The sequence below is a fragment of the Hippoglossus stenolepis genome, chromosome 16, assembly GCF_022539355.2.
Source record: "Hippoglossus stenolepis isolate QCI-W04-F060 chromosome 16, HSTE1.2, whole genome shotgun sequence".
Classification (NCBI taxonomy): domain Eukaryota; kingdom Metazoa; phylum Chordata; class Actinopteri; order Pleuronectiformes; family Pleuronectidae; genus Hippoglossus; species Hippoglossus stenolepis.
This window is the reverse complement of record NC_061498.1, coordinates 9,408,398-9,435,915: the sequence shown is the minus strand read 5'-3', so window position 1 is coordinate 9,435,915 and position 27,518 is coordinate 9,408,398. Positions and strand designations below refer to the sequence as shown.

Genomic DNA, 27,518 nt, shown 5'->3' with positions numbered 1-27,518 from the left:
CCCGCTGACAACGGACACATCTGTACACTCGAGACTGCGTAAAAACAACACCATTTGGTCGTCTGGAACAGATATGACATTGGTGTTTATTTGCATATAGAGCGGGGAAGTGAGATCTGATCACATGTGGTCACAGGAAACATTCAGGACACATTTTATAACCCCCAGTTGTGAAAGAGGCCTAAAATGAAATCGGGCAATTTTATGCTTTTCCTCTTCTTCTCACCCATTTTGCTTTTTGCTCCAGCCGTCCAACTCGATCCCATGTAGCGTTAGGCCTCTGAACCTCATGATCAGTGTGTGAAATCCCTCCTGTGCTTACTCTGCATGTTTTGGCATGTCAGTGCGCACAACACCAAGCGCTTCCTGCTGGAACGCCATGTGTGAGGTCATAAATCTGATCACCACAGCAACAAAAACCAGTGACACTGACGATCGCAGGAAGCACCCCGGATTAGCTTGGATTTATTGCCGGGCCTCGGATAACACACCCCTCATCGGTGAGTGCACCGGGTACCCTCTTTCTTGAGATCTTTGCAACCAGAAACCAAAGCGTTTTTCACCTTAAATAAATCCATAAAAGCGCAGAGCAGATTCAAATTAAATTTTACTTAAAGGGCCTATATCCAAATAAATAAGGTGGCTGGAAGAAGGAGCAGATATTGAGGGAAATTGGGCCCCTGGTAGTGATTATTGCTGTCATACAGTTTTTCCATCCTGGTACCCTGGCTCAGACTCTTATACGTCTGGATCTTTTACAGGGTCCTGGGGGAGTTGGGCATGTATTATTTTCAACACTTCAGATTAAACCCTGCTATGGCTCTCCGGGGCCTTACTATTGCAGACCCCCTGCTGGATTGCAGCAAAAAAGAAAAAAAAAAGACAAATAAAAAGCTCTGCGAAAAAACGGTGTTAAAACAGAGGTGGAAATTGCAAGTGTGACACTGAGATGCTGCGGTGACGTCTTTGGAAAGGTAACAATTAATGGTGTCACCTTTTTACGACGTAGAGGAAAGAGGATTAAAAATTTAGTTTGACAGATTTGAAGTCGGGGTTTGGCTTCGCTGGTTTAGCACATTAAAACGTGGCAAGACTGAGTGAAACAATCCTGCCAAGGTGATTTCAAACCACCAGAAGAAATTGTTTCTGCAAAGGCTCATTTCCCTCCTTCTTTCTCTCCTTTTACTTGTGTTGAGCTCTTGCATTGAGACATTCAAAAATCCTATTGTGATAATTAACCCATCATCTTCTGTCTGGGAAAAGTTAACGAGAAGAATTTAAGCTATTTACTTATGAAATATGTATATAAATAGTATTTTTTTTGTCTTATTTACCAGTCTAAACACTTAACAGTACAACTCATTCAATTCAGATTCATCAATTTGCACACACATTTATACAGAGCTTCTATACACAGCGCCTTTTTCTATCTCACACCATTTACTGCCATCCTGCAGAGAAACACAAAGTTAATGACATGCAGTAGTTTCATATAAATGGATTAGAGAAAGAGGGCGAGGGACAGAAAGAGAAAGCACAGTGCATCATGGGAGTTTTCCCAACAGTCTGCGCTTACAGCAACACAACTTCAAAATGGTTCGGCGATGACCTGATTCATCCGTAACTTTGATCAGCTTTATCAAAGAGGAAAGTTGAAACATAGTTCTACTTCACAAGGTCAGATGATTTTTACGATACAATATAATATGAGCTAATTCAAGGGGGAACTGAATGTCACCTTTCCCATAGTACAAGGGGAAAAAGAATCATGTCTCAAAGCAGTTTTACCTCTGAAAAATGTGTAAAACGTCAGGACCACTGACATTCAGTGTTCTGAGTGACACAGCATTTCTATAGTTTCTAATATTAAATATTAAAGTTATGGTCCAATGATGGTTTTAATGTACTATACATGTGCTGTTTTTTGAAACAGACTTGTTATCCATCATACTCTTCACCGTGTGATAACTGCTGTGGACTTACACGTGTAAATAAACAGGATTATGGGATTTAAGTCAAAGTAAGCTTCAAGCCGAGTAAGTACCTTCCATAAAGGATAAGTATTTTTATGTCAAACCAGTGTAAACTCCAAATTTTCTTGTTCATTAAATCATGTCCTTTACAAATCAAATTTTTATACACAAGCGGCCCTCATGCCACCCGTTCTCCTCTCTCCTCTCTCTCTCCCTCACACACACACACTGTCTCTGTTTCTCTCGTTTAAGATGCCTCAGGGAGCGAATAAGTGCCAGGCAGTGCCAGTCCACTGATGCTTGCTCTCGCCAAAGCCTGACAAACAGGGGGTGTCGGCTGGCATGATGCCCCCCCCACCCCCCCTCCGCCCCTCCTCACAGCGCTCAGGCCACAGGCAGCTGGGAGGAAGAGCGGCCAACAGATCAACAGTTGCTGGGACTTTGGTTGAGCGACTGGCCGGGCTGCTGCACGCCACCCAGTCCACGTTCGGGGCACCTGACCATGGGTAAACTGACAAATGCCTGGCCTTCGGGTGCGCCTGCAGATGGACGCTGGGTGTCATGACCTTACCGCACCGGGCGCACACGCACACACACACGTATGAATGCTTGCACTTCACCCTCTGTCTGCCTCATGTTTAATCTCGCAATGTTTTTTTAAGCACCTGACCAAGAACATTGCACAAACACAAGTCTCAGGATGTTTGACTTATTGTCACGGAGCTGGCACAAGCTTTATAGACGCCGGAGGAAAGTGTCGTAATTTGCTCCTAATGAACATGTTGAAATCATGAGATTTGATACATTCTTAACGGCTGAATCACAGAGTTGCTTTGCAAAAAGGGACAAAAGGTTTGATTAGATTTCTCCAACCTGCCTCCAATTTGTATTCATACATGTATTAATGCTGCCATCTAAGTTGGCACAGACACCCACAAACACATACAAGCATATGGAACACGTATACACATCGCAGCCTCACAATGTACAGTACACTCGCGGGCCATATTTAACTCATCTTGACAAGGCTGTTAATTTCTCTGAAAGCAGGGACGGATTCCAGCAACCCTCTCTATCCACGTCCCCTCTTCCCTCCAAAATGCCCAGCTGTTGCCACAGTAGACAGCTGCTTTAGGGGCAGAACGAATCTCAGCTGTCGAGCTGAGTCGTATGTTGGGGGGGTTGGTGGATTTTGGGGTTTGTACTCCCCTCAAAACCAATGACGCTCCACTTCCTACTCCGCACGGCCCAGCGAGATGGGTGGAGCGTGGAAAAAAAGAAAAAACGCTGACAGACGGCAGATTTAAAGACAGAAACCAGGGGCTACAGCTGTCTGTGTGTTTACAACCAAACTGAACTGGGGGTCAGCCATGAGATGTCCCCAAGAAATCGATGTACTATAACCCCAGCTTGATACGAATCTGGCTGGAAAATAGAGAAATGTGCTCGAATATTAGATTATGCTAAAATCTAATTTTGACATCAAACGGTTTCCAACAATGAATATTCACCACATAGGGATTTGCTGAAAAAAATGCCTCAGCCGTTGCCAAATCCAGAAAGAGGCGAACATATTGTCGCTGTTCATCCACTTGCACAGAAACTCAACATACACGTACATGACTCACAACCGGTTTATTGCCCTGGATCGATCTCAAATCTTCCAAAGTGGTTTGTGTTAAACAGAACTGCCTCTTTGAGAGTTTAACCCGGCGTCATTCATGCTACACGTTGTAAAGGTCGGAGGTCGTACGAGCCCATTTCAGTCGCCTGGAGCAAATGAGGCCTCTGGGCTATGATCTCTGAGCGTATTCTAATGAGCCTGGACAGCCTGGCACTTGATCAGAGGGCAGTTATATGATACGCAAATTTCATATTGCTTAACAAACTAGATTACGGACAGGGGCGGGGGGGACAACAGCGTCTCATTACTGGCCACAAGAAGGCCAGGGTCTAATCAGAATACGCTGCTGTTCTTTGTTGCAAATGTGGACAATATGTGGACGACAGAGTGACGTCCACCAGGTTATAGAGAGACGTTTGAGTGATGTTATGAATTAAAACTGGTCTGGGGAAGAGTCACAGAAAGGCCAGTGACAAACTGGTTGACTGGTTTGTCCTGATTTCAACTACAGATTGTGGATGAAGGAAGCAGAACGCTAAACTACCACATACTCTTTATCACTTCAAATAAAATGACGTGACATGAATCCAGATTCTTCCTATTTCAAACATTGATCTGATCGGTAATAGTGACATATTCGTAAAATGATTCAAATTTCATCATGATCGCATTCCTTTAGTAGAAAAAAAACTGAATGCAGCAGCAGCCATCAAGACTCACTTTAACCTGACTTCCTATTTCATGTTCCCATGTCTCCCTCTTGTGGTGAATAACTGCAATCACATCACATCACGCTCCACAGGTGGCTGGGACCTGCATTTGATTTATTTCATCACTTAATTTGTCTCCACATTATTTAAGTAAAGTCCCTGCTTATATAGAACCAGGTCGCTTACATTAACTAAGCCTGTTTGTTTTTATTTGGCAAATGACTGGTTTCTTAATTGTTCAATTCAACCAAAGGACAACACATCATATTCATATTATATTTTTATTATATTTCCATTTAAAACATTTACTTTATTCTTATTGACTCTGGCCTCCAGTTACACCTCAAGCATGCATCCAACTTGAAATATCCAATCATCCATTTTGAAATATGAAAACCAAGAATATTCTATTACAAGAAATAGAGTGTAGCATATATCCACAAAAATAGTGACTAAACCTGCACCAAAACATTAAAAGTACACACGTTGGCTTTAGTAGATTCCTATACAGCATAAAGTGTCTGATTGAAAGACAGTTTGCTCACACAGCATCTTTGTTTTATTCTAGTATACTGTACTATATTCACCTTTCTTTGGATGTTTGGACTGTTTTAATATCCCAGATTAATGCAAAATATGAAAATGTCCTTTCAGAGAGGAGAACATTTGAATCCACAACAGTATCATAACGTTTTGATCCCATGAGGATTCGATGAAAATGGATCCGTTTTAGGTGGAAGCCTGTGATCATACAGTGTTTATACAGATGCAGTTGTTTTTCAGCACCACGGAGAGCGTCCTGTGTCTATATGCCCCCCATAGACTGTATATAAGGTGTCACCCTCGTAATCACATGTGATGATCCCACGTACACATCAGCACACAGTCAACACAACCAAGTCACGTGGTGGACATTATTCTCAGTTAACACAGTGAAAACAAAGACTCAGTGCAAAGTGCTGCGCTCCTGCGTCCTGACCGCGCTGCGCTCCTGGCTCAGGTTTGGTGCCACATCCCATCGACGCTCAGAGTCGAGGCTGCTGCCCTGAAGAGAGGAGCCTGTCCGCGGCAGGAAGCGGCTCCACCACAGCGGAAGCCAGCGCGTTCAGCTTTTCGGGATCATTTCCCTCCTGCTCTTGAGTCGCGAGGTGTCTGGGGGAGCGTGCGTTTGACGCGCAGGTGAATTTATTTTTGCCACTTCAACTTCCTCGCTGTGCAAACTTTTCTTTTCTGTCTTTATTGTTTTTGATTCACCTGAAATTCACGCGGATACAGTGATTTAAAAAAAATCTTGAGAAATGTCTCGCAAGAAGTCTGCCAGGGGCAAAGCCGCGTCCAGCAGCCCGTCCACGGGCAGCCCCACCGGGAAGGCAGCGCGGAGCAGCCCGGCCATTGTTCAGATGAACGGAGTGGTCCATCCCAGCAGACCGTCCATCAGCAACAGCAGCGAGTTCTATGACATCGCCTTCAAGGTAAGACACAGGCTGCTGCTGCTGCAACACAACTAGAAGTGAGCTTGAATCCAGTGTTTCCACCTCAGAGGTGCAGAGGGTGCAAACCCACACACACAGAGGTCACTAGACACTAAACACAGAGGAAATGAAATAATCCCTCATATGAAATCACATAGAAACTTCTTTCTGTTTTCTTTATCTCTACACACAGGGAACACTTCGTTATTTCATTTATTTTGGGCCAGTTTCTGTCTTGTTCAGCTTCCACTGTCTTTTACAACCTGTGTTCATGAAACAGCAGTGAGCTGACACCAGCTGTGTCAATAGGATTGATAACCTGGGAAGGTACACACTCATACACACACACGCCTTTGTACCTCTATCTTAGTGAGGACACTCACTGAAATATTACATTCCCTAGCCCCTTACCTTAACCTCAAAATGTCCTCACTTTCCAAAAATGTCATCACTCTGTACAGTCTATGCACAAAGATAGAATAATAGAATAGAATCGTTTCACTAAAACCATATCCTAAACCTTAACCATAACCGATTCATGCCAAGCTCTAACCTTAGCCAGGACCTCAGAAAGGAAGTTTTGCTTCATTAGGACCGGGCATTGGTCCCCATGAGGTCCACTGGTCCTGACAAAATCTGTGTTTATGCTGGAAAAGGTCCTAGAGAGGCACAAAAAAACGTACACACACGCCTTGTACTTCTTATCATTGGCATAATGTATTCCCTTTAGCCCCTTACCTAAACCTAATTCTAACCCTAAAAGCAAACTTTAACCCTTTAAATGCCCTTTAAAAAGTGAGCACCATCCAAAATGTCCCCATAAGGTGTCTGCTCAAAATGGTCAACACAAAGATATACATTCAAGCACGCACGCACACACACACACACACACGGGCCTGGAACAGCCAGTAAACAAACCGTTTGCTCACGCTGTGCAACTTGGGATCGAGTGCGTATTTGTGTCAGCAGCACAGGTCACTGGGTTTGTATCAACTGTGTGCAATTGTTATCTCGCTTTGTCCCACTACGATGCGAGCACTTGTGTGAGAAGAGAACTGTCACTTAATCGCAACACAAACACAGACTCACTCCCACGGACTCTCAGCGTGCACTCCCAGCACCGCTTCAATGGGACTCGTGCCACCTACTCTTGTGTTTTTGAAGCAGCTGTTTAGGTGCAAGTGCAACGAAACGCAGCTTTTGTTTTGAATCGATTGTTCCATCGAGGCCACGTCACTCTGTAAACTGTGGATATTATTTAAATTGTTTGTTATGTTTTTTAAAGGCATGGATGACAACTCTATTCATGTAGCCAGCAAATGAACGATTACAGGAAAAATTCAAATTCTCTAGTTTCCATTTTGGAAAGTTTTTTTACTTGAATATTTATCATACATCTCCTGTTCTTATATTCAATTAATCAGTCTGACAAGTGACATACAGTTTAAGACAGAATTTTTTTTTATCTGTTATCTGTCAAAATCTCACCTGTAGCTTTTAGAGTATTTTTTTAACAGGTGAAGCTTTGCAGAATTCGACCTGTACTCTATCCCCTGTATCCCTTTTGTTGTGCAGATAAGAAATTGTCATTTGTTGTCCATTGTGCCACATGTCGTCATATCCTGTTTTTTCTGTAAGAGCTTTAATCTTCACTGAGGAGACTCAATGCATTTCATTTAAAAATACCAGGTGGCTCCTCCTGCAGAGCTGCATAAAAGAGGGACAGTGAAACAGGACAAGAGAATGAGAGTGGATGCTGAGAAGGAGAAATGAGGAGCAGAGAGGGCTCGATCCTCAGACGTGTTTCTCTTATACCTGTTACTACATCACTTGACTCTTCCACCTCTGTCTTTCATCTCCTCTCTGCACCCAAGGGGCACTGACTTTATGATTTCCGTGGTCTGGGGGCCCCACAGTCCTTCAGCCAACCTGATACAGGTGATCAGATCAAACATGTAACTTCATCACAGCTCAGAATATAAAGAGAAATGGGAGAAACTGTCTTTTCAGTGGGAATGAAACATACAGAGTCCCACATACAGACCAGGAGCTGCAGAAATCCACTGGCAGCCATAATGAGCAGCCACATACTCGCTCTTCACTGGCCAAGAACCAAAATATCAATAATATTCAAATATAAAAATTGCTGCATCTCCCTGTTTGTTTGTGTGTGTATATGTTGTGAGTTATTTCAGCGTTGTCTGACACTTGCCCTCATCGAGCAGTCAGACTGTGTGTGTGTGTGTGTGTGTGTGTGTGTGTGTGTGTGTGTGTGTGTGTGTGTGTGTGTGTGTGTGTGTGTGTGTGTGTGTGTGTGTGTGTGTGTGTGTGTGTGTGTGTGTGTGTGTGTGTGTGTGTGTGTGTGTGTGTTTTACCCTTCCAGTCGTTCCTGTCTGAGCTTTTCCCTCTTGGATTTTTTTTCTGAACAGGTGATGCTGGTTGGAGACTCTGGCGTTGGGAAAACCTGTCTACTGGTCCGCTTTAAGGACGGAGCGTTCCTGGCAGGCAGCTTCATCTCCACCGTGGGCATTGACTTCAGGGTGAGTTTAACAAATACAAAACAGACGTGCACGATCCACCACTTATGTCCCTTAGTACCTTTTTATCAAAATGGGGCCACAAGTGGGATTTTTTTTAGATGTTCAGTGTCTCATGTATTATATAGCCCTGAGCTGTGAGTATTTCTAGTGTTAGAAGTCTCACAAGATATATTGATTTCTTAAATTAGTTTGACATGCTTTAGTTTGGTTTTTTTGGCTCCCTGGGTGATAACAATGTCTCTTATGTGCCAGATTTGTGGTCCCACATGGCCGTCCAGGAATAAACCGTGTCCATTTTTTCTCTTTGTCCGTCCATGAGAGGCGGACGGGTGGGCACTAAGACCCAGGGTGGTAGAAAGAGACAGTTGCCTCCTTCCAGTACTTATCAGTGCTAACACTGTTATTAGTTCTAATCACTTACAGGCTTCATCCGGGCAGTTTCCTCCAATAGTTTTTTTTCCACACACTCTTTGTCAGTTTAAAATTATCCCTTTACACTCACTGGCTCAGGTACATTCAAACACACACACATTGGGGCCGGCTGGTGCACGTGGAAGAGTGAGCGCTCCATTCACGGATGCGGCGTCAGTTGTCATCCATTACGACACATTACATGAGAGAAAATGATAGATTGTCGCGGCCAATCCCCTTTGATCATTTACGAACCCACCCGACACCTTCCAGGTCAGGGTATAATCGGGCTGATATTATGACCCCAGCATTTGTCTCTATACCATGATGGAAACTCTACATGCAAGTTGACCTTTTACTTGTTCCTCCACCTATCATGGTAATTTAGTTTAAGAAGCTTTTTAAAGTTACCATGTTATCACCGTTACATAAAGTGTAGGTGCAGCATTAGACCCATTAAAACCCCTGCGAGGCATATTCACATGGGCTGCCTCTGTGTGCGTGTGTTCAACTAAATTATCCAACCATTCTATAGCCCTGTGTGTGGGTTTGGTTGAGTTTGTGGGCGGATGAGCAGTTGATTTATTTACTTATGTAACATCTCTTACAACACAGTGTCTGTAGCCCCAATGTACGTTTAGGCCTATCTTTTCAAAGCAGAGACCTTCATCAGCTATTTTTCTTCGCTGCATTTACCACTCGGGGAGGAAAAAGTGCAAAACTCATAAAGTTTAGTGCTCAGTCGGCTCTTTCCTCATATTGACTTGTTTAATCGCAGTGTGGCACCAAGCTTTGTGACATGAATAATTTCATTATCAATCCTCAAGGCTCCCATTCTCTTCTGCATGATTTCGTGTTAAATGGCTCAGTTTCTCAGCGCAACTGAAACATCATACTATAGGTTAGGAATGAGACATTTTCAATTTTCAACGAAATCAACTAAATTATCATGAACACTTTTAGAGGAAAAACTTGGTATTCATACATTTAAATTGACCGTTTATGCGACTGCACAAATTGTATAAACAATGTAGTTGTTTTGCGAAGTTGAGAAAGCGAACTTTGTTGAGAAGGAAAACATGAAGGTCCTCGGTGTTTGTCTTCCCACGGTGGATGCACCGAGACACAGAGAGGCAGGGAGTGATTGTTATTTTTAGGAAAGACAGTTTTGATCCTCATTATTTGCTGGGAAAGAAAAAAAGCAATTTGCTCCGTATGGGGATTTGATCCGGTTTCCACTTCAAAGCTGCAGCGCGATGCTGTGTTTTCCTCCCCATCTTGTTTATTGTGATCTCATCTCGTTTAAACCTCAGCATGTTCTCAGGATTACTGAGCTGCACTGGTACCTTGTTAATCTCAAAATCCAGGCAGTCCGAATAGGAAATGCAAGTAACATTGGATTTTATTAGAGAATCTCCCTATGAAGGGCAATAAATTCAAAGAGAGAGAGAGAGAATATTGTGTCTAATCATATTAATTCCATGTAGATCTTACCTTGTTATATCTTACTCTGAAAGATAATTGCTGCCAAACATTCATAGGAAACTGACCAAAGTCTTTTTGAGATGAAAATCTTCTCCAAGAGACATATGAGAACAAGAGACGAGCACAAAACTACAATAAGAAAAACAGACAAAGCTCAGTCATATGATGTAAGCAACTAAGAAACAAGAAATTAAGTAAAAACGTTACAAAAAACAGGAAACAATGAAGCTTGGGTGTCTCCAAGGTAAATAAGAGACTCTCAGTCCATGTAAATGGTGGATAGTACCTGTAACCTCACTAAAATGTACAGCTTTATAAGATAAAAGATTGCAGGCATTGCGTATGTAGCTCCCTCAGAAGCCTTTATTCAACTCCCCGAGAGCTGTGAACAGACTTTCATGTGTAAAATCAGTGTGTTTTTCTTCTACTGTCTTTATTCACCAGCACAAGTTGTCTCATTTTATTAAGAAATACTTTATTTGGCTTAAAGATCTGTAGAAAATTTGGAGTAGAATATCAGATAATAGAGTCCACATGTCAACTGTGATGCAGCACGTCCAGATCACCTGTTGCCATGGTAATACGAGTCATGGGCAGGTGGACAAGGCTGACCGGAGAGCAGAGCTTTGGGTTTGATTGTGTGGCCTCTGACGCTCGTAGCTTGAAGGAGTTGGCGTGCTGCTTCAGTCAGGAGGTTATAGGCAGCAGGGGAAAGGCATCAGTCCGGTGTCAATGACCCCTGTCGCTCAGGCAGCAGTTTTTTTCCTGCTGCGTAAGAACCTCTGATTTGTTCTCCCTCGCGAAAGTAAAGATTTGCATCATGCATAGAGACACACAAACACGAATCACAGGACGAGGACATTTTCTTCTCTCCCTTTCTCTTTAAACACAACTTGCATCACTTGTACCTCTTCCAGCTCCTTGAGATGTGAGGATCAGACTCTATCAGTGGAGGGCAAATGTAGTTTCCTTCATAGAATGAAGAAGACTTGCGGACAATAACCTTTTGAGACTCCACCGACCCTGTCTTTTATTCCAAGGCCTGGCTCTCCACGGCTTGAATTCATATCTCCGCAGACACAAAATTCACAGTTTCCTTGACTGTATTGAATTTAGTTTTTAATTAAACATTAGACACATTAAAGACGTTAAACTGTGAGTAGCAATGTCAGTTTAAATTCAGATTTTAAAAAGCCATTAATCAAGCCGACTCCACAGATGCAAACAGTTCACATATTCAAGCTTTATGTTGGTATCAGACAATAGTCACTGTACATTCATTAACTTTCTCATTAGTCCGAGACAAAGATGAAACTGTAATGGCGTTCTTTGGTGGGTCTGGGATAATTATTAAGATGCATGGTGTTATTCAGCCTTTTCCCTCTGTCAACAAATCTCAAGAAAGGGACTAAAACAAAGCATTAGTCATTCTCACACTACCTTCCAGCTCCCCCGCCCTGTCTGTGGCGCTCAGGCTCAGGCTCCACTGATTCAGACTGAAGATATAGTGTAAATCTTTGAAAACGGGTCACAGATGTATTAGTTTCATTCATCTTAAGGCTTTAAGAAGTTTTAAAAAATGACTTGGCACTGCATTTTCTTATCAAACTTTACTCAAACTGAAGTACAGTTTATATTGCTATAGTTTCAGCTGTGGATGAAAACACATTTGGGGCTCTAGTGAGTATTCGAAGCACACGCACAGTGTGAGTGGGATTGACACAAAAAACACTATTGAATTTAATTAAGGAATATGTAACCTAGTGTGGTTCATTCATGTGCCTCATTAATTGAGCTCTATGGATCAGAGGAATAAGCTTCATTATATCAGGGTACACAAGCAGTACTTACTGTATTGGTGGGATCAGTTCTCTGCAGGGGTTAGAATATTTTTTCTCAATATATATGTACACCTATTTTTTTGTCTGTACAACAAACAGGGTTTTATTCCCGAGGAGCTTATGTTTACTTCTGATTATTTTTCTGTTAGTTAGCAGGATTACGCTAAAACTAGTGGACGGATTACCACCAAACTTGGTGAAAGGATGCAATGTGGGTCAGGAGAGAACCCATACAATTTTGGTGTATATCAGGGGGCAGATCCAGGAATGCTTTTTCGCTATCTGTATTGACAAGATTGGGCGTTTTTCAACCTTTTCATTGATTTCTCAGACAATAATTCATGGATCTTGATGAAGCAAATCAGCTGTGTCTGTGTAATTTGGTGCAAATCCAAATAAAAAATCTGTATCTAGTGAGATTAAAGGTGGTTTCATGAGGGGACTGTTCAGCCTTGGCGGAGGTACGCAATCCACTGAGAGCTCCGTTAGTTTTGTATGGATCTGGCTTTTTTGGACATCAGATCAATATTTTTATTGAAAGGTTATGTTTTGTTCTCCTTGGGTCTTTAATTCACTACCTTTAATTTAATAAAATAAATAAATAGAAAACTGCTGTGAGGGCTTTGCGAAGTCCAAATCTTTCACAGAGCTGTTGTACAGTCTGTGGTGGGAGCTGTCCCTGGTGCTGAACCCCTACTCCAGACTGGGGTTCCACCTCCTGCATGTACAGTGTATAAGGCCATTCTACCAATCTGTTACAAATATCTTTTAATAACTGTCATGTCAGCCACTTTGTCTCAATTACACACTGATAGTCCAATATCAATTCCCCATACTGTAATTGTTTAGATCCATCATACTTAAAACTTGCTTCATTTTTCTGTCACTTTCCTCCACGGTGCAGCATCGGGTAGATTCTCTCTAGAAAATGATATGTTCAATGTTTGTTGTTTATTCTTTTAAATATTGTAGCCGTGAGGCAAACGTTTATTCACACTTTTAATCCCTTTTAAATCCCACACACCGGCAGGGAAGTTGGTAGGTTTATCTCTCCAATGTAACTTACAGAAATACAATGTTTTCAGCTAAAGGGAAGAGTCAGTCTCCGTGAACAGGGTCAAAATGTCTTTGTTGGAAAGCCAGGCTTGAAAAGCAATTTCTTTGGGAGAGAACTGTAGGATCATTAAGAGTGAGACAGATAATTGGGGACAATAGGGGAGGAACTAATTCCAAGGAGAAGCAGAGAGGCCAATTAATAATATTACTTCGACAACCTTCCCCTCATTTCCGATGTAGTGGGAAAAACAACCTTTCCTCACATTTTCCTCCTCACCATCTGAGAGACGTTAATCCCCCAGTCACCTTAACGGATGTAAATTCAGTGGTGAGGAGACGAGCAGCACTCGCCTCCGCTGAGACAAGGGCGCAGCACCCAGCTGTCAGTCATGTGCGTGTGTGATAGACTTCTTATGCATCTGCAAGTTTCACCATCAAAACACCTTTGAACAACTTTACCAAGATCCTAAATTGTCAGTCTGTTGTTTGGTCCAAACTGAAATACCTCAAATTATGTGATTGGATTACCGTTAAAATGATTGCACAGGCCTTTATGGTTCCTAGAGGATGAATATTCCTTGACCTTTCCTCTAGCGCCACCATAAGGTTGAAATTTGTTGGCTTAAGTCAAATCTTCCAACAACTATTAGATGGACTGCATGAATTCTCTGAACGCATGAGAACCATAGACTGTATATAAAGATGAACGATGCATCTCCACTTCCTCCCTCTAACCAGAAAAGAAACCAACATATCCGCGATACCTGTGATGATGCCATCTTCATCATCATCACAGGTTTGAAGACCACAGTCTGCACAGTACGGGGTTTGAGCCGTGGTGTTGAGGTCCCACCGATACATGTGCTCAACTGATTGTTTTGTTCACTACAATAACAAAAACTTCCCAATGAGCTAATCACAGACAACTTGTCCCCTTGCGGATAAACGGAGGTTATCATTTGTTACATTCTGGAGTTAGCGTCTGTTTCCCAGCGTCACTGTACAGCCCATAACAGATGAAACATCACACCACTGCTTTACTTAACAATGATTTACTGCAAAGATATTGTCATTGTCATTTGATCACCAGCGTCATTTCTTGTGCGTGGGCGGTTTGAGTGAATGATCTCATTGTTAACAGAAAATCTTTGGTCAACACGGTGTCATCAATGTCAACAAACATGGCAGCTGAATCCACAAAAGTGTTGCACAGGAAACCGGAGAATAACCAGCGGACGGCTCGGAGTTCATCCCCACAGATCTGATGAGCAGCTCCCGTGCAGTCACGCTACATTGAAACAGTTAATTGTGACCGTCCTTCACGATGGACACAATTACTTGATGGCAAGGTTACCCTAGCATTTTGCATATAAATATCAACAGGGTGAACTTTCTTCACCTGCACAAATGGAAAATGAAAAGAGTACGTCACTCAAAGCGAGTGCAAGTGTTGATGACGTTTCTAAAACGTGATGATGTGAAACCAAAAAACCAGTAGAATAATACAAATATCTCAGGATAGAAAGAGGATCCATACACGTAGAAGATGTTTACAAAGATGTCAGCTTGGAAAGAAAACAAGATTTTAGATATTTTTGCGTTAAGGGCCGACTCCGGTGTTGATGTCCTGCCTGCTCCATGGCGCCATACCCCTCCCCTGAATATTCCGAACATTTTTTTCAGCTTGAAGCTTTACCATGCCTCCTCCACTATCCTCTCTCTTTACTCCCTTCTCGTTTCCATTTACACCAGGGACACTCCTGTGTGTCACAAGTCCGACCAGACGTTTCACACCTCGCTGATGGAGCTGGGGCATCATGTAAAATCCAGTTTACATGTGGAGGCACAGACGAGTTTCGCACATAACAAACAGCATCTATCCAGATTTCACTGATGTTATTTTTGGGTGTACTTAGTATGTATGTGGGGGTGGGGGGGGGGAGGCGGCTCTGAATCAGTCGACTGCAGGATTTTTTTGCTCAAACCTTTCAGTCGTCTGATTTTAACAGAACTTGAAGTGTGGATGCATGTCAGCACTCCTGCTCCAGCATTTAAGAACTTTGCAGCTATTAGACTGAAAGATGCATGAAAAATAAATCGTTCGCCCCCTCCACCACTCTGGGTCAACACAAGCTGTCGTTTTCTGCTGCTCAGACCTAACTTGTTTTCAATGTGCTGAACCCAGTCACCATTTAAAAAACCCACAGTAGGATATGGAAGAAAGTCGCTGGCTTTTTCCATGCATCTCATATAAATAGCCTATGGTCTAGTAATGCCCTTGGTCTAGTAATGTGCTTATGTTTAAATAAATACAGGTTTGTCTATAAACTATAGTGATAAAATTGATATAAATAGATATCAATATTGGCGTCTGCCCCTAAACTCCAGTTTTCACAGGTCTTTAATTCTTTACGTTTCCTGAGCAATTTCCTTTTCTTAAACCAACGACAACTACCAGACATTGTTGATGTTCTTTGTCAAAACCCCTCAGATTGAAGCTGTAAATATAGATTTCTCGCCTGACCTCTGACCTCCAGAATGCAGAGCCAATCATCCCATGTGGACGTGCAATTCATCAGGAGGGGTTGTATTTACTGTGGTTTGGTCAACCTCCCAGTAAACAGTGCTTGATGGTTGGTGTGGAAGACCAAGCCCTCGTCGTGCGATCAATAGCACTGACCACAGCTTAGTGCTTAAATGGGCTGAAAATGTGTCGGAGGGTCAATTAACTGATCCGAGCTCAGCCCACAGTCGCACACGGATGAGGAAGAGGAAGAGAAGTTATTTCACTTTGATGAGGTGAGAGTATATGTGTGTTAAAGTTCAGACGGAATTGGTTTGTGTATATTTCCTGTGCGAGGTGAGGACATTAAACATTAAAATTCCTTTTATGAAAAATTCATCCCTCCGTCATTAGATTATTGATGGGGGGATGGCCGTCTGTCTCCCTCGTGCTCAATCATGAAGTGAGATACTGGTGTGGTTTCCGTTCGGTCACACATCCAGAGACACAAACACACACCTACATTCACACACAGTATACAAACTCACACTGATCTCAGTGCTCAACAGATGTGGCAACTGTTAATGAACCGGGGGAGATCCAGGCATGCAGATCTTGTTATGCATCTGTCTCTCTCTTCTGACTGTATTGTTTGCTGTCGCTCTTACATCATCATTGGCACAAAACATCCAAGGAAACTGCAGCAACCTGCTCACGAGTCATGTTTTAGGACGCAGGCTACTTTACGTTTCTCTGTCGCTCTCTTCTGCTGTTCTGTAGACAAGTTTATTAATCGATTAATCAAGAGCCGAATCATTTAAGTAATTGTTCAAGTCTTAATGTGGAGGTAAGACTCAGTGTTGACTCAGTGAGCCATCATCATGCGACATTGACTCATGATTGAGTCCATCCTTAGCGAAGACTTTCTGAGAATAGATAAATGAGGACATATGGGATATGAATCACTTTCCCTTTACTTTCATCTGTGATTGGAAAAGACACCGTGTGCGTGTGCATGTCTATCTATAGTTATGACGGCCAATTTTGGTTAAATTCCATCATTGTGAGGACATTTTGACTCAAGGACATTTTGGCCGGTCCTCGAGCGTGCGTGAGTGCGTGCATGTGTTTGCATACACCCCCAAACACTCACTGGAAGTTGCGTCTGACTTCTTCAGTACAAACATCATTATACTGTAAAGACACTGCGTTTTGAAGTGTCTCTGTCATGGTCAAAAATCACACGGTTCTCTGCGTCAGATGTTTGAGAGTGTGACTCATGCAACAAGTGAACCCTCACGTTATTACCACTCAGGCACTAGATGCACTTTGCATATACTTTTAATTTTAATGTTGTTTTGCACAATTGATTGAGCAGCTTTATTTTTAGTCGACGTGGCTCAGCAGGAGAGAAATGAAGGACGGAGGGAGAGCGGTCAAGCTTTGCTGCTTCGACAAGTTGAAGGACGTGCGTTTGATTCCCTCCCACCGCTGAAAGAAATGACTTGTCCACTGATCCATCACTTCATTTATATTAGAGACGAGTGTTTCTGTTGCACAGGGAACTGGTGTCACAGAACATCTGCTTGTAGAGAAGGTGCCTGTAGATTCTGTGTAAAATGAATAGATTTTAAATGATCAATATCTGACCATGATTTTAAACAGTGTGTGATGAGGTCATAATTAATACAGAGGTTACGCTGCTTCAGGACATCATGATCCTTTGCATTTATTCCTCTTGTCCATGTTAAATCCTTAGCTGAACAGCAGAGAATGTGTTTCCACTTGCTACTAAATGCAACCTCTGAAAATCAAGCTGCTAGCAGCCCTTCACTCTCCCTGCTCCCCCCAGCCCTTCACTCCACCTGCATCTGTCTCACCTAATGCAGGAAACTAAAACATGCTCTACTCCGAGTCAAACAGCCTTGGTGCTGGAGGAGCAGACCAGAAGCCCTTTGACAAATTTTAGAGCATCATAAAAGTTACATGCTGCCACTTTGAGTATTTGAAGAATCGCAACCAGCAGAAACCGTAATATGAGTCTGGAAATGTTTACTATTCAGATTTATGAGGAATATAAGACTGCAGCGAGAGAGGCAGGTCTGATGGGTGAAATGACAATAATGGACCCATCTCAAAGATCTCCTCCGTCCCTGTGGATGTCTCTGACAATCCGTCTCCTCATTCATGATGGTCTTTATGCATCTGTCTTTCACTCGTTTCCAGCTTCTGCATGTTTTTTATAGAGGGTGAATGCTTGACCGACTGATTTCTCCATTATCCACTCTCCTGCCTGCCTGTCAGACCGCCTGCCTCCTCTGAGTGGGTGCAATTTAAGTGCCAGGCATAATCATGCCAGCAAGTGGCAGTAATGGTTTTTTTCCTGCTTGAAAAAAAAAAAAAGAAGAATTGGATTAAGATGGAAAAAGAAGTTACAATGGAACAATGTATATGAACGGAGCCATTTTGTCACTAATTGTCCTGTGTGTTGTTCTAGTTGTATTATAATCAGGGGTAAGCGGTTTTATTTTGTTCATGCACATGACTCAGCCCTTATTAAATTGAAAAATGTCACGCATTCAGCTACGCTTGAATTACTGCCCAATTCTGTTTATGTACACGTGAACATCCACGTGTAAGTGTTTGTGTGTGAGTGGGTTGGGGTTCACTTGTGCCCAGGGAGATGTTTGTAATTAACCAGTCTATGGTAATTAATGAAAAGCGGCTTTGCCACATGCTGCCCTAATGTCACAGGGATGTGGAGAGGAGAGCCCTGATGAGCATCATGAATATTTAACCGGGGCATGAAAGAAGAAGCAGCAGCGAACTGAGCTGTTTGAATATGGGAGCATTTCATGATGAAGCAGATGAGAGACAGAGATGGGAAACAGATGGTAAAGCAAAAGAGAGAGGGACATTTATCCAAAAAGACATACATTAGTTTGCGCATTCAAGTTGCTTTCATATAACTTATTCTAATATCAACTCGCAAACCAATTCTTATCCGTAAAATTTTGAGTTCAAACAAATAAAAAAGCTGATTTAAACCAGGACAATTTCCTTGAAAAACTTATTTTTGTCTTTTGCTCAAAAGTCAAATAGCTACATCACAGGAGGCGCAACATGCTCATTAAATCTCTCCTCTGGAGTTTTCTTGTATACAAACAAAAGTAGTCTTTCAATTCAGTGTCAAAAAACGTATTGATCATTATTTCCTTCCTCATGACACATTAACAAGGCTGGTTTTTAAAAAATCCACATTGTTTAAATGTTTAGTGTCTTGCAGTCTTCGCTGCCTTTGTCTTATCACATTACATTACAGTGGAATAGTGGGAATGTACTTTTATTACTCGGTTCCAGAACTTGTGTTTTCACCCAAACCTGTTTTTGCTGATTTGTAGTACAAAGTCTAGAGACTACCGGCCACATCGAGGAGCCCATTCTTTGTGTTTGATGCTTTTTGTTTTCCATCTGAGGATTGAAGAAATTATATTTTTGACACAGTTTATGTTTGAGGTTTGTTTTCCACTATATTCTTGAGAGTGTGGCGCATCCTTGCAGGAAATGTGTCTCAGCAGTTGAGAAAATCTGAGCAGCATTATGCGTTGGCAGATATTCGTCCGTGATGATGCTGCACCAAAATAAATAGAGGTGTTTCTCGGGGACATTTTCAGTTTGGCTGTGCTTATAGTGGCGGTGTTTGGATGTGTGTGTGTAAAACGCACCATACGCTGTCTGTGTTTGTTCATATATTCAGGTAAAACTGAAGACTGACCCCCCACCGCCGTTATTCATCTTCACACATGGTCACACAACACACACAGCCATAGCGTTGTGTTGCCATTTTGATTTGTAGCAGGCCAGCGTGTGAGAGGAGCCTGAGGAAAGAGCTCCAGAGAGGTCAAGGCTTTGTGATACAGCATCAGAGAAAAGTGCCTGCGTTGGTGTGAGTGCTCTGCTGCAGGTCACAGGTGATAGATCAAAATACAGAGAAGAGGCTTTTTCCAAGAAGGAGCTTTAATCCGAAACATGGGCTGAAATATAAAGAGCAAAGTTAACCACTTAAATCATGTTTACATCTGGTTGGATGTCACATTTTAAGGCTTTTACAGCACGAAGGAGAGGCTTGGAAGTAGCAAATTGCTCTGGCTTGTGAATTTTTATAGATACAAGTGCATGTTAACCTATGCGTTGTGGTCCCAGATCATCAATTTTATCTATCCGAGTTTATTTTATTTCTTCATTTATTTGCCGTGATCTTCTGCAGCAGCACTCCAGCTCTGCCAGTGCCTCTGAGCCGTGGAAATAAATGAGCAAGCCTGAGTTGTTGCGGGAGCAGGTTTGCTTGTCTGAAGGAGCCCAGAGGTCCACAGCTCTTTCAATTAGTCTCTGTTTCCCCCGAGTGAGGCACAGTCCATAACAGGAAGGTTCCGGCTATTACACCGACTTCCCTGTCAGACGTGTTTTGGGGAAAAGAGACTTTTTGCCAGTCAGAGCTGCGAGTGACGAGCAGTGAACATTCCCTCCCTCTCTGTCCTGCACACCCTCACAAAACTCTTGAATAAAATAACATAGAAATCAGGAGCCGAAATCATGGTGACCACATGAACTAGGGCCTAATCTCTGCCAACTGTGCCAGCTCAGCAAGTATAGCCCTTTTAATGAATGAATGAACTCCATTGTTTGCATTATCTGTGTGTCTGGTGTATATGTGATTTATTGTCTGCTCTCGGTCACCAGGAGAATATGCAGTGCTTCTTAATTTGAACGTATTTGTAGAAAGGGGTTTTGAAAATGCTGAGCCGACTGTATCGAGGAGAGGAGATAATAAAAAATTATTAGCTTCTTAGATAATGGAGGTGGGGGGGGGTGTCTGCTTCATACATGCCCGGTCCCACTTCACACATCCTGATCATAACAACAGTAACTTAACAGATACTCACAGATAATACTCGGCTGACCGTAGGTTCTAAGCATTTTACCCATAGCAGTAGTTATTTCTCCCGTAATTGTATTTGAGAGCATCAACTTGTGGCTGATTTAATTCATTGGCCTCAAAAACAAGGGCTTCCTCAAATACACCTGTGAGGAGTCGTTCCTCCAACTTAGCACATCAAAAAACCAAGGATATTTTCATTGATTTTAGAAAACTTGCCCACACACAGAAAGACGCATCTATCAAAGGTCAAACTGTGGAATGTGTGCAAATCTTATAAATACCTTGGGACTATTGTTGACTCCAAACTGAGCTTTGAAGCAAACAGTGAAGCTTTGTGCAAAAAAGGGGGCACCAGCGTTTGTACTGCTTAAGGAAAATGTCCCACTATTTTATCAGGCTTTTATTGAGTCTGTTTTGTCATTTTCTTTCGTGCCATGGTTTGGTGACCTGTCTTTGGAGGATAGAAACAGACTGAGTCAGGTTGTGAAATGGTCCAGTCGGCTGATTGGTGAGCCTCAGATGAGCCTAAGGTCCCTGTACACCAGACAGTTACAGAGGATAGCCAGCTCCATTACTAACGATGACTCGCATCCTCTGCATGGGGAATTTCAGCTTCTACCCTCTGGTCCAAGGCTTATAGTCCCAAGGGGGTAAAACAAAACGCTACAGAAATGGTTTTGTTCCGGCTGCAATTGTTTACTTGAACAGGTTATAGCTATATTTGCATATTTGGCCTTATCCATGGTTTTTGTGGTCTAGTCTTGTGTCAGTGTTTTATCATTTTGAACTGTGTTTGGATTGATGCCTCCCTTTTTATTTGCTGCAAAACAAATCTACCTACTGGTACAAATAAAGAAACCTAACCTGTAAAACACAGGGAATGGCTGAAAGGCGGCTTAAACTTGAGATGTATTACGGTGTAAGACAAAGACGAGTGAGGAAGAGGAGGGGAGATTGATTAATTGATATGGACAAGCTGTTTCCACTATCAACTTCATTGAGGAGCAGCAGATGAAACGCGTGCCTCTCTGCAGCAGATGGAGAGGTTGAGGAGGCTGAATGGTTTTGGTACAGTATGTGAGAGTGTGTGAAAATGTCTGTGTCAGCAGGACATAGAAAACTGGACAGCTCCAGACAGCTGGAAGTTGGCCCGACTGCGGAGTAGAGAGCCCTGCCTCTCGTTTAGATCTCCTCCCTCTGTTTCTTTGGTCTATTTTCCCAACTCCCTTGATTTCTGACATGTGTTGATGCCTTCGGAACAAAAGGAGACATTGAGGAACTGCACCACTTTCCCATATCAATCTTTTATCTAACAATTCCAGAAATCTCTTGTTTGTCTGTCTGTGTGTGACGCGCATATCTCGAGAACCGTCCATCTTCTCAGCATCACGCTTGGCTTTTGTATTGTTCGGTGCAATTTGGACACGAGTTCAGTACTCATAGCGGTGGCGGCTGGGAATCATTAGCCTGAGCGGGTTGTCGAAGTCCACGACAGCTGATTCTTTAGTTTGAGCTTCACCAAACTTTGAATAAACCGGTGAACAGCTCTGTGGGCAGCAGCCGTGGCTCCAGGGTTCTGTGGACCGAGTTTGCGGCTCAATTACTGCAGGTTACTTTCAGTTTCAGACAGCACCCCACAGCAAGAAGGTCCTTTCTGTGAGTTTGCATGTTCTCCCCGAGCCAATGTTCTCCAGGTACTCCGGTTAATTGGCGACTCTAAACTTCCCGTAGGTGTGAATGTGAGCCTGAGTGGTTATTTGTCTCTGCATGTCAACCCTGTCCGGTGTAGCCCCACCTGTCGCTCAATATCTACTTGGATCGGCTGCCCCCCCAACCTCCCATGACCCTCATATGATAAGTGGTATATCTGATGGATGGCTGACACCTGCTCTGAGAACTCCTTCTACACTTGTAAGTTATGATCCCATGAGAAGTGCTGTTTCTGTGCCGACTGTATCTTCTCACTCACTCAAACATATGCATTAAATAGCCAGCATCCGGTGTCTGGCTGCTAAGTAGAGCAGTTTGTATTTGAAGATGTTTTCTGCTGCGGCTCTGGGAATTAAACTGACCTGAGAGTGGTACGAGCCTCTCAGCCACCCCTCTGTTAATTGTAAGCATATCACAGAGTATCAGCTGTGTCCCCTTGAAAGACGCTAAAGCTCGAGAGGGTTTTTGAAAATAAAGTGGAGAAAGTAAAGTGTTGCTGGAAGTGTGACTGGCAGTCTTTAATCTACACCTTAATTCCCCGTCTTCCACAGTGGACTCGTTCTCTATATAAGCTGCTGAGATGCTTTATTAATCCTGCTCAGTCCTCACTCTCTGATATTATTAAATCTGCGTCGCTATGCCCTGTCCTGTCTGGTTTCAAATACTTCCAGCATAATTCTAGGTGTAATCACCCCTGACTAACCACAAAATCCTCACCATGGTGGTTTCGAGCGATAACAAGAACATGGAGGAATTCTTTGGAGACTTGATTCCTATCACACATACAGATACGCAGTGTGCAGCTTGACTTGTCTGTGAATATTTATGAGTTTCCTCCTTTGTGACTCGTGAGGAAGTAAATCAACCGAACACGTCAACAAAAGCTGCATCTATTTTTTTTCTCGAGTGCTCCGAGGGACGATTAGCATCTTGCCGGGGGTTGAATATCTGCTGTGTCTCCTTTGGGATCGGAGTGGTAGAAGGTCAGCAGTAGGCTTTCAGGAACAGCTCAGTGGGGATGATGGGGGAGAGGGAGGCTTTGACCGTTGCCGTGGCACCAGGTGAGGTAATCCACACGTCTATTGGGAGGCTGGCGTGTGAGTCACTGAGGGAACGTCTTGACCTCTTCTTTTCTGCAGCAGCGACTTGGAAAATTGGGGAATCCATGTGGTGAAATAAATGTATTGATGAGAATGAGAGTTTACAAGGCCAGTATTGATTTTTATTATTATACAATTAGTTTATTAACCCATTAGTATATCAGGAATTGTTTCAACAATTGATTAATCATTTAGCCATGCTAGATTGAGCATGTACCACTGTAGAAGCCATAGACTGCATAAAAATTGCGCTCCAATAATGAAGCCCGGTCATAAATCCTGCCTCCTCCATGTTAGTGGATAGGACATGGACTAAACTAGAAAAATCTAACTTCATGTCAAGTTCTTATCACACTGATGTTTGTTCAATGGTTTTTATTTTCTGGATATTTTAGCTTCATTAGCTCCAGTCGGAGGAAGTGATGTGTCATCCATCTTTATACAGCCTGTGCTGCTACCCCTGCTGTTTCATCACCAGCAGGGGTCCAGGCTGAATCATCTCAATAAATATTGAACGGATTTGCCAGAACTTGCCTCCTCTCACACCTGCTGCACCTCAGGAAGCTTTGGAGAAATCCTGCTGTTGCTTTATGGTCAACTTGCAAACTTTCACCTTGTGCACAAGCAGCTGCATTTCCTCTGCAAAGAACCGTTCTTTCTTACTACCTGCAAATCTGCAATGGCATTCGCAATCAGGCAATGTGAAAGAGCACTTGGCTTTTAGAGGTAGTGGGAGATTTTACTCTGATTGGTTTATTGCTTGTAATTCCCAAGACACCGCAATGATTAATTAAAAGACTAAGTACAACCCTTTTGAACCACGTGCACGCTGCTGCAAACCTTTTTTTTCCCTGACATTAAACAAAAGTGTGTTCACATTTGCTCAATGTGCTTTAGATCCATGTGCTTAGATTGTTAAAATAGTTCAGTTCAAAAGTGAGGATTTGCTGAATCAAGGATTTTGAAGTTGCCATAATTGGGCTCAGAGAAATTAGAAGAAAAATGGTTTCATGATTGAACCAAATGATGAATCGGTTAATCAAGATACAGATTCATTTTGAAAAAAGATTTTAAATTTTCTCCACAAAGAGGGGAAGCATTGACGGTGTTATCGTGTGCATCCACTAAGATTTACAGCCCCTCCAGCTGTGAGAACGTGAATGATGTTGGATCAATGAGGTGAAGGGCTCCTCTCCACAGGCCAGATATTTTTAACTTAAAGTTCAGTCATCATTTAGACTGAAGTTAATGTGATGGCAGGTTGTTTAACCTTTGTCCACGCAGCTCTCAAGACAGAGTCATCTTCTGACCTGACAAACTGCTCGTCTGTGTGGTGGAGCAGATCGAAGCTCCAATCAATGTCCCCTTAAGAATGAAGGTACAGAGCGAGAGCGAGGAGAGAAGGGCGGGTTAAACCTCTGGAGGAAACCAGCGAGGCCTCATCAAAAGAGGCCGGGTCAGGTGGAACCATGCAATATTGATAGAAAGAAGAGAGGAGAGTAAGGCTGGTAGATGAGAGGAGAGTGTTCAGACAGGTGTACACAATAACACGCACACAAACACACACACTGCTGAGATTGTTTCTTCCATACACGGAAAACTTTTGAGTGCTTGAATTTAGGCTCTGTCACTTATATTATCTTCCTTTCTTTCCCAGAATAAAGTCCTGAACATCGACGGAGTCAAGGTGAAGCTCCAGGTAAGTTTTATTTCATCCTGACAATCATTTCAAAACAGAGCAAAATGTTTGTAATAGATGTCAAATGAAAGGTGTCACCCAAATAAAAATGGGGTTTTACTGTCTCCTAATAGACCGCACAGATGATAAAACCAGTTTTTATGGGTTTTAGGAACAAAGCACACACGTACAGTATGTTTAAGTTCTGCAAATCTAGAAGTGCATACATTCAAAAAAGGGGTAAAACGCTGTCCTGAGATGACCCCTGGTGTCACCCAGCAGGCGGACCCTCACAACCCTGACATCCAGATCATTATTTAGATCCAAACAGATACTTTCTCTTTCACTTCAGCACACAAGCAAAGAGCTGTATAATGCTGCAGTTTATCTTAGTCGAGCCCACCACCACCACCAGGGTCCCAGGGCACTGTGTTTCCCCCATTTGTTTTACTGCTGCATTCTGGATTCCGAGCACATTTCCCTTAATGTCTGTGTTCTCTCTATTGCTTGTGCTCGGTCCTTGGGGACCACTATATGTTTTAGGTTTTTACATTAAGCTTTAATGCTTATACCGTATAATGAAGAAACCCAGTGTCTGTGGCCTTATGTTGTGACGACAATCAATGATCCAGACAATCAAAAATATGCTGAAAAATAATTAGGCTTCATCCGTCTCCATGAATACTTTCCACGGGGCACTGACACTCTTCATTCACAACTGTGAGAACTGACGCCCATAGTCAGAACAACTCTGCATTGTTGTATGTTTGATATTCAATCACTGCAAGCAATTATGTGAATCCGCCATAATGATCTTAATTAGGGGTTGACGGAGGCTGGTGGAGAGGACTTCTGCTCTGTGATTAATCTATTTGGGGTTAATTGGCTTAGAGTCCGTTTGCAGAGCACCCTGCCGCCTCCAAACAGAGACAGCGGAGAGTTATTTTTCCTCGTGTAATTGCCATTCGTCATTGCTGCCACACGGATCCTGGGAGGACGGTTGCCCCAGGGTGCAAGCGAGGAGGCAGAGCCAGCATCCACGCGGACATGTCACAGAGAGCGAGGAGGACGAGGGAGTGAGGGTAAATTGGTTAGGTAGGCAAAGGGAATGATAATGATCCAGCAGGTGACAGGCCAGGACAAAATCCAGGATATGTAGTTTATACATAAACCAAATGAGGGCTGCTGTCAGCCTGAACAGTTCGGCTCCAAGGACGGGAGAACATGTAATTGGCACTGGAGCCAAACTGCGTTGAAAAGCAGTGTTGCAGTACTTAAATAGCCTTATTCCACTGCTGTTGGACAATGTACTACAATGTATGAATGCAATATAAGGTGTGACCTCAACTCTATGTTTTTATATTAACAATAGATCAGATTATATTTTGTAATATGAAACAACCCTGCAGCTCTGCTCAGCTCAATACCCGGTTCTTTTCATTAGGACTCGGTGGAGACCAAAGCAGAGCGACCCTTTACACACATAGCAAGCCTTTTGTGATGCATGTCAGTGTTGTGCTTGCGTTGCTGCCTCCGAGTGACCAAAAGATGCAGTTTTACGCCACCCAGAATTTTCACCAGTGCAGACTTCGTAAGACAGTGGACTAATTTCCATACTCCTGACTTATCCAGTATCACAGGAGTTGATTGAATTGGCTCAGAAGAAACAGGAGAGTTATTAAAAAGATAGAAACGTCTCTGCAGTGATTGCCTTCCTCTCTCACTCTCTGCAGATATGGGACACCGCCGGACAGGAGCGCTTCCGCAGTGTCACTCATGCCTACTACCGCGACGCCAACGGTGAGACACCCCCACTTATACACCAGAATACTCTTTTGTGATTATTGTGAAAGCAAATGAACCTGATGAAGCTCATAACATGCCGCTCTAGGCCAGTCTCATGATATGCAGATTATGGCCTCACGGGTTTAGACTTACAAGTTAGTGTGTTTTCACCAGCACCTCCAACTAGTTCAGAACGCAGCAGCTCGGCTTCTCACTGGTCTTTAAAGGCAACTTCACATCACCCCGATCCCTGCTTCTCCCCATTGGCTCCCTGTCAGTGTTAGAATTGATTCTAAGATTTTACTGATCACTTTTAAAGCACACCAGGGTCTGGCCCCAAGCTACATCACAGAATGATTGACCCCTCGTGTGCCTGTATGCAGCCTTAGAGCCTCAGGTGGATCCCTGCTTGCTTTTTCCAAAGTGGAGGTTAAAGCTAAAGGCGACCGATCATTTGCCATCAGGGCCCCTCGGCTTTGGAATGGCCCACCTGAGGAGTTAAGGCTCGCAGAGTCCGTGACTTCTTCTAAATCACTTCTTAAATGCCACTTTTATAGACTTGCTTTCATGGGATGTTGTGTTTTCTCTGGGTTTTTATTGTTTTATTTTCACCTTTAAATTGCTTTCTTCTTAAAGTTTTCATTTACTTTTCTTGCTTTGTTGTCAGAGCACTTTGTAAACTCTGTATTTA

General features: G+C 42.9%; 1 protein-coding gene across 1 annotated transcript in view; it reads left to right on the top strand.

Annotated features, from left to right (window-relative positions):
- Nucleotides 1-2,321: 2,321 nt before the first annotated feature.
- LOC118123640 (ras-related protein Rab-26) overlaps nucleotides 2,322-27,518 on the top strand; it is a 48,702-nt gene continuing 23,505 nt past the window's right edge. Inside the window, exons 1-4 of the mRNA XM_035181140.2 lie at nucleotides 2,322-5,779; nucleotides 8,209-8,319; nucleotides 25,022-25,063; nucleotides 26,776-26,842. Coding sequence (XP_035037031.1) covers nucleotides 5,606-5,779; nucleotides 8,209-8,319; nucleotides 25,022-25,063; nucleotides 26,776-26,842 — 394 coding nt within the window. The 5' untranslated portion in view covers nucleotides 2,322-5,605. The remainder of the gene's footprint in view (nucleotides 5,780-8,208; nucleotides 8,320-25,021; nucleotides 25,064-26,775; nucleotides 26,843-27,518) is intronic.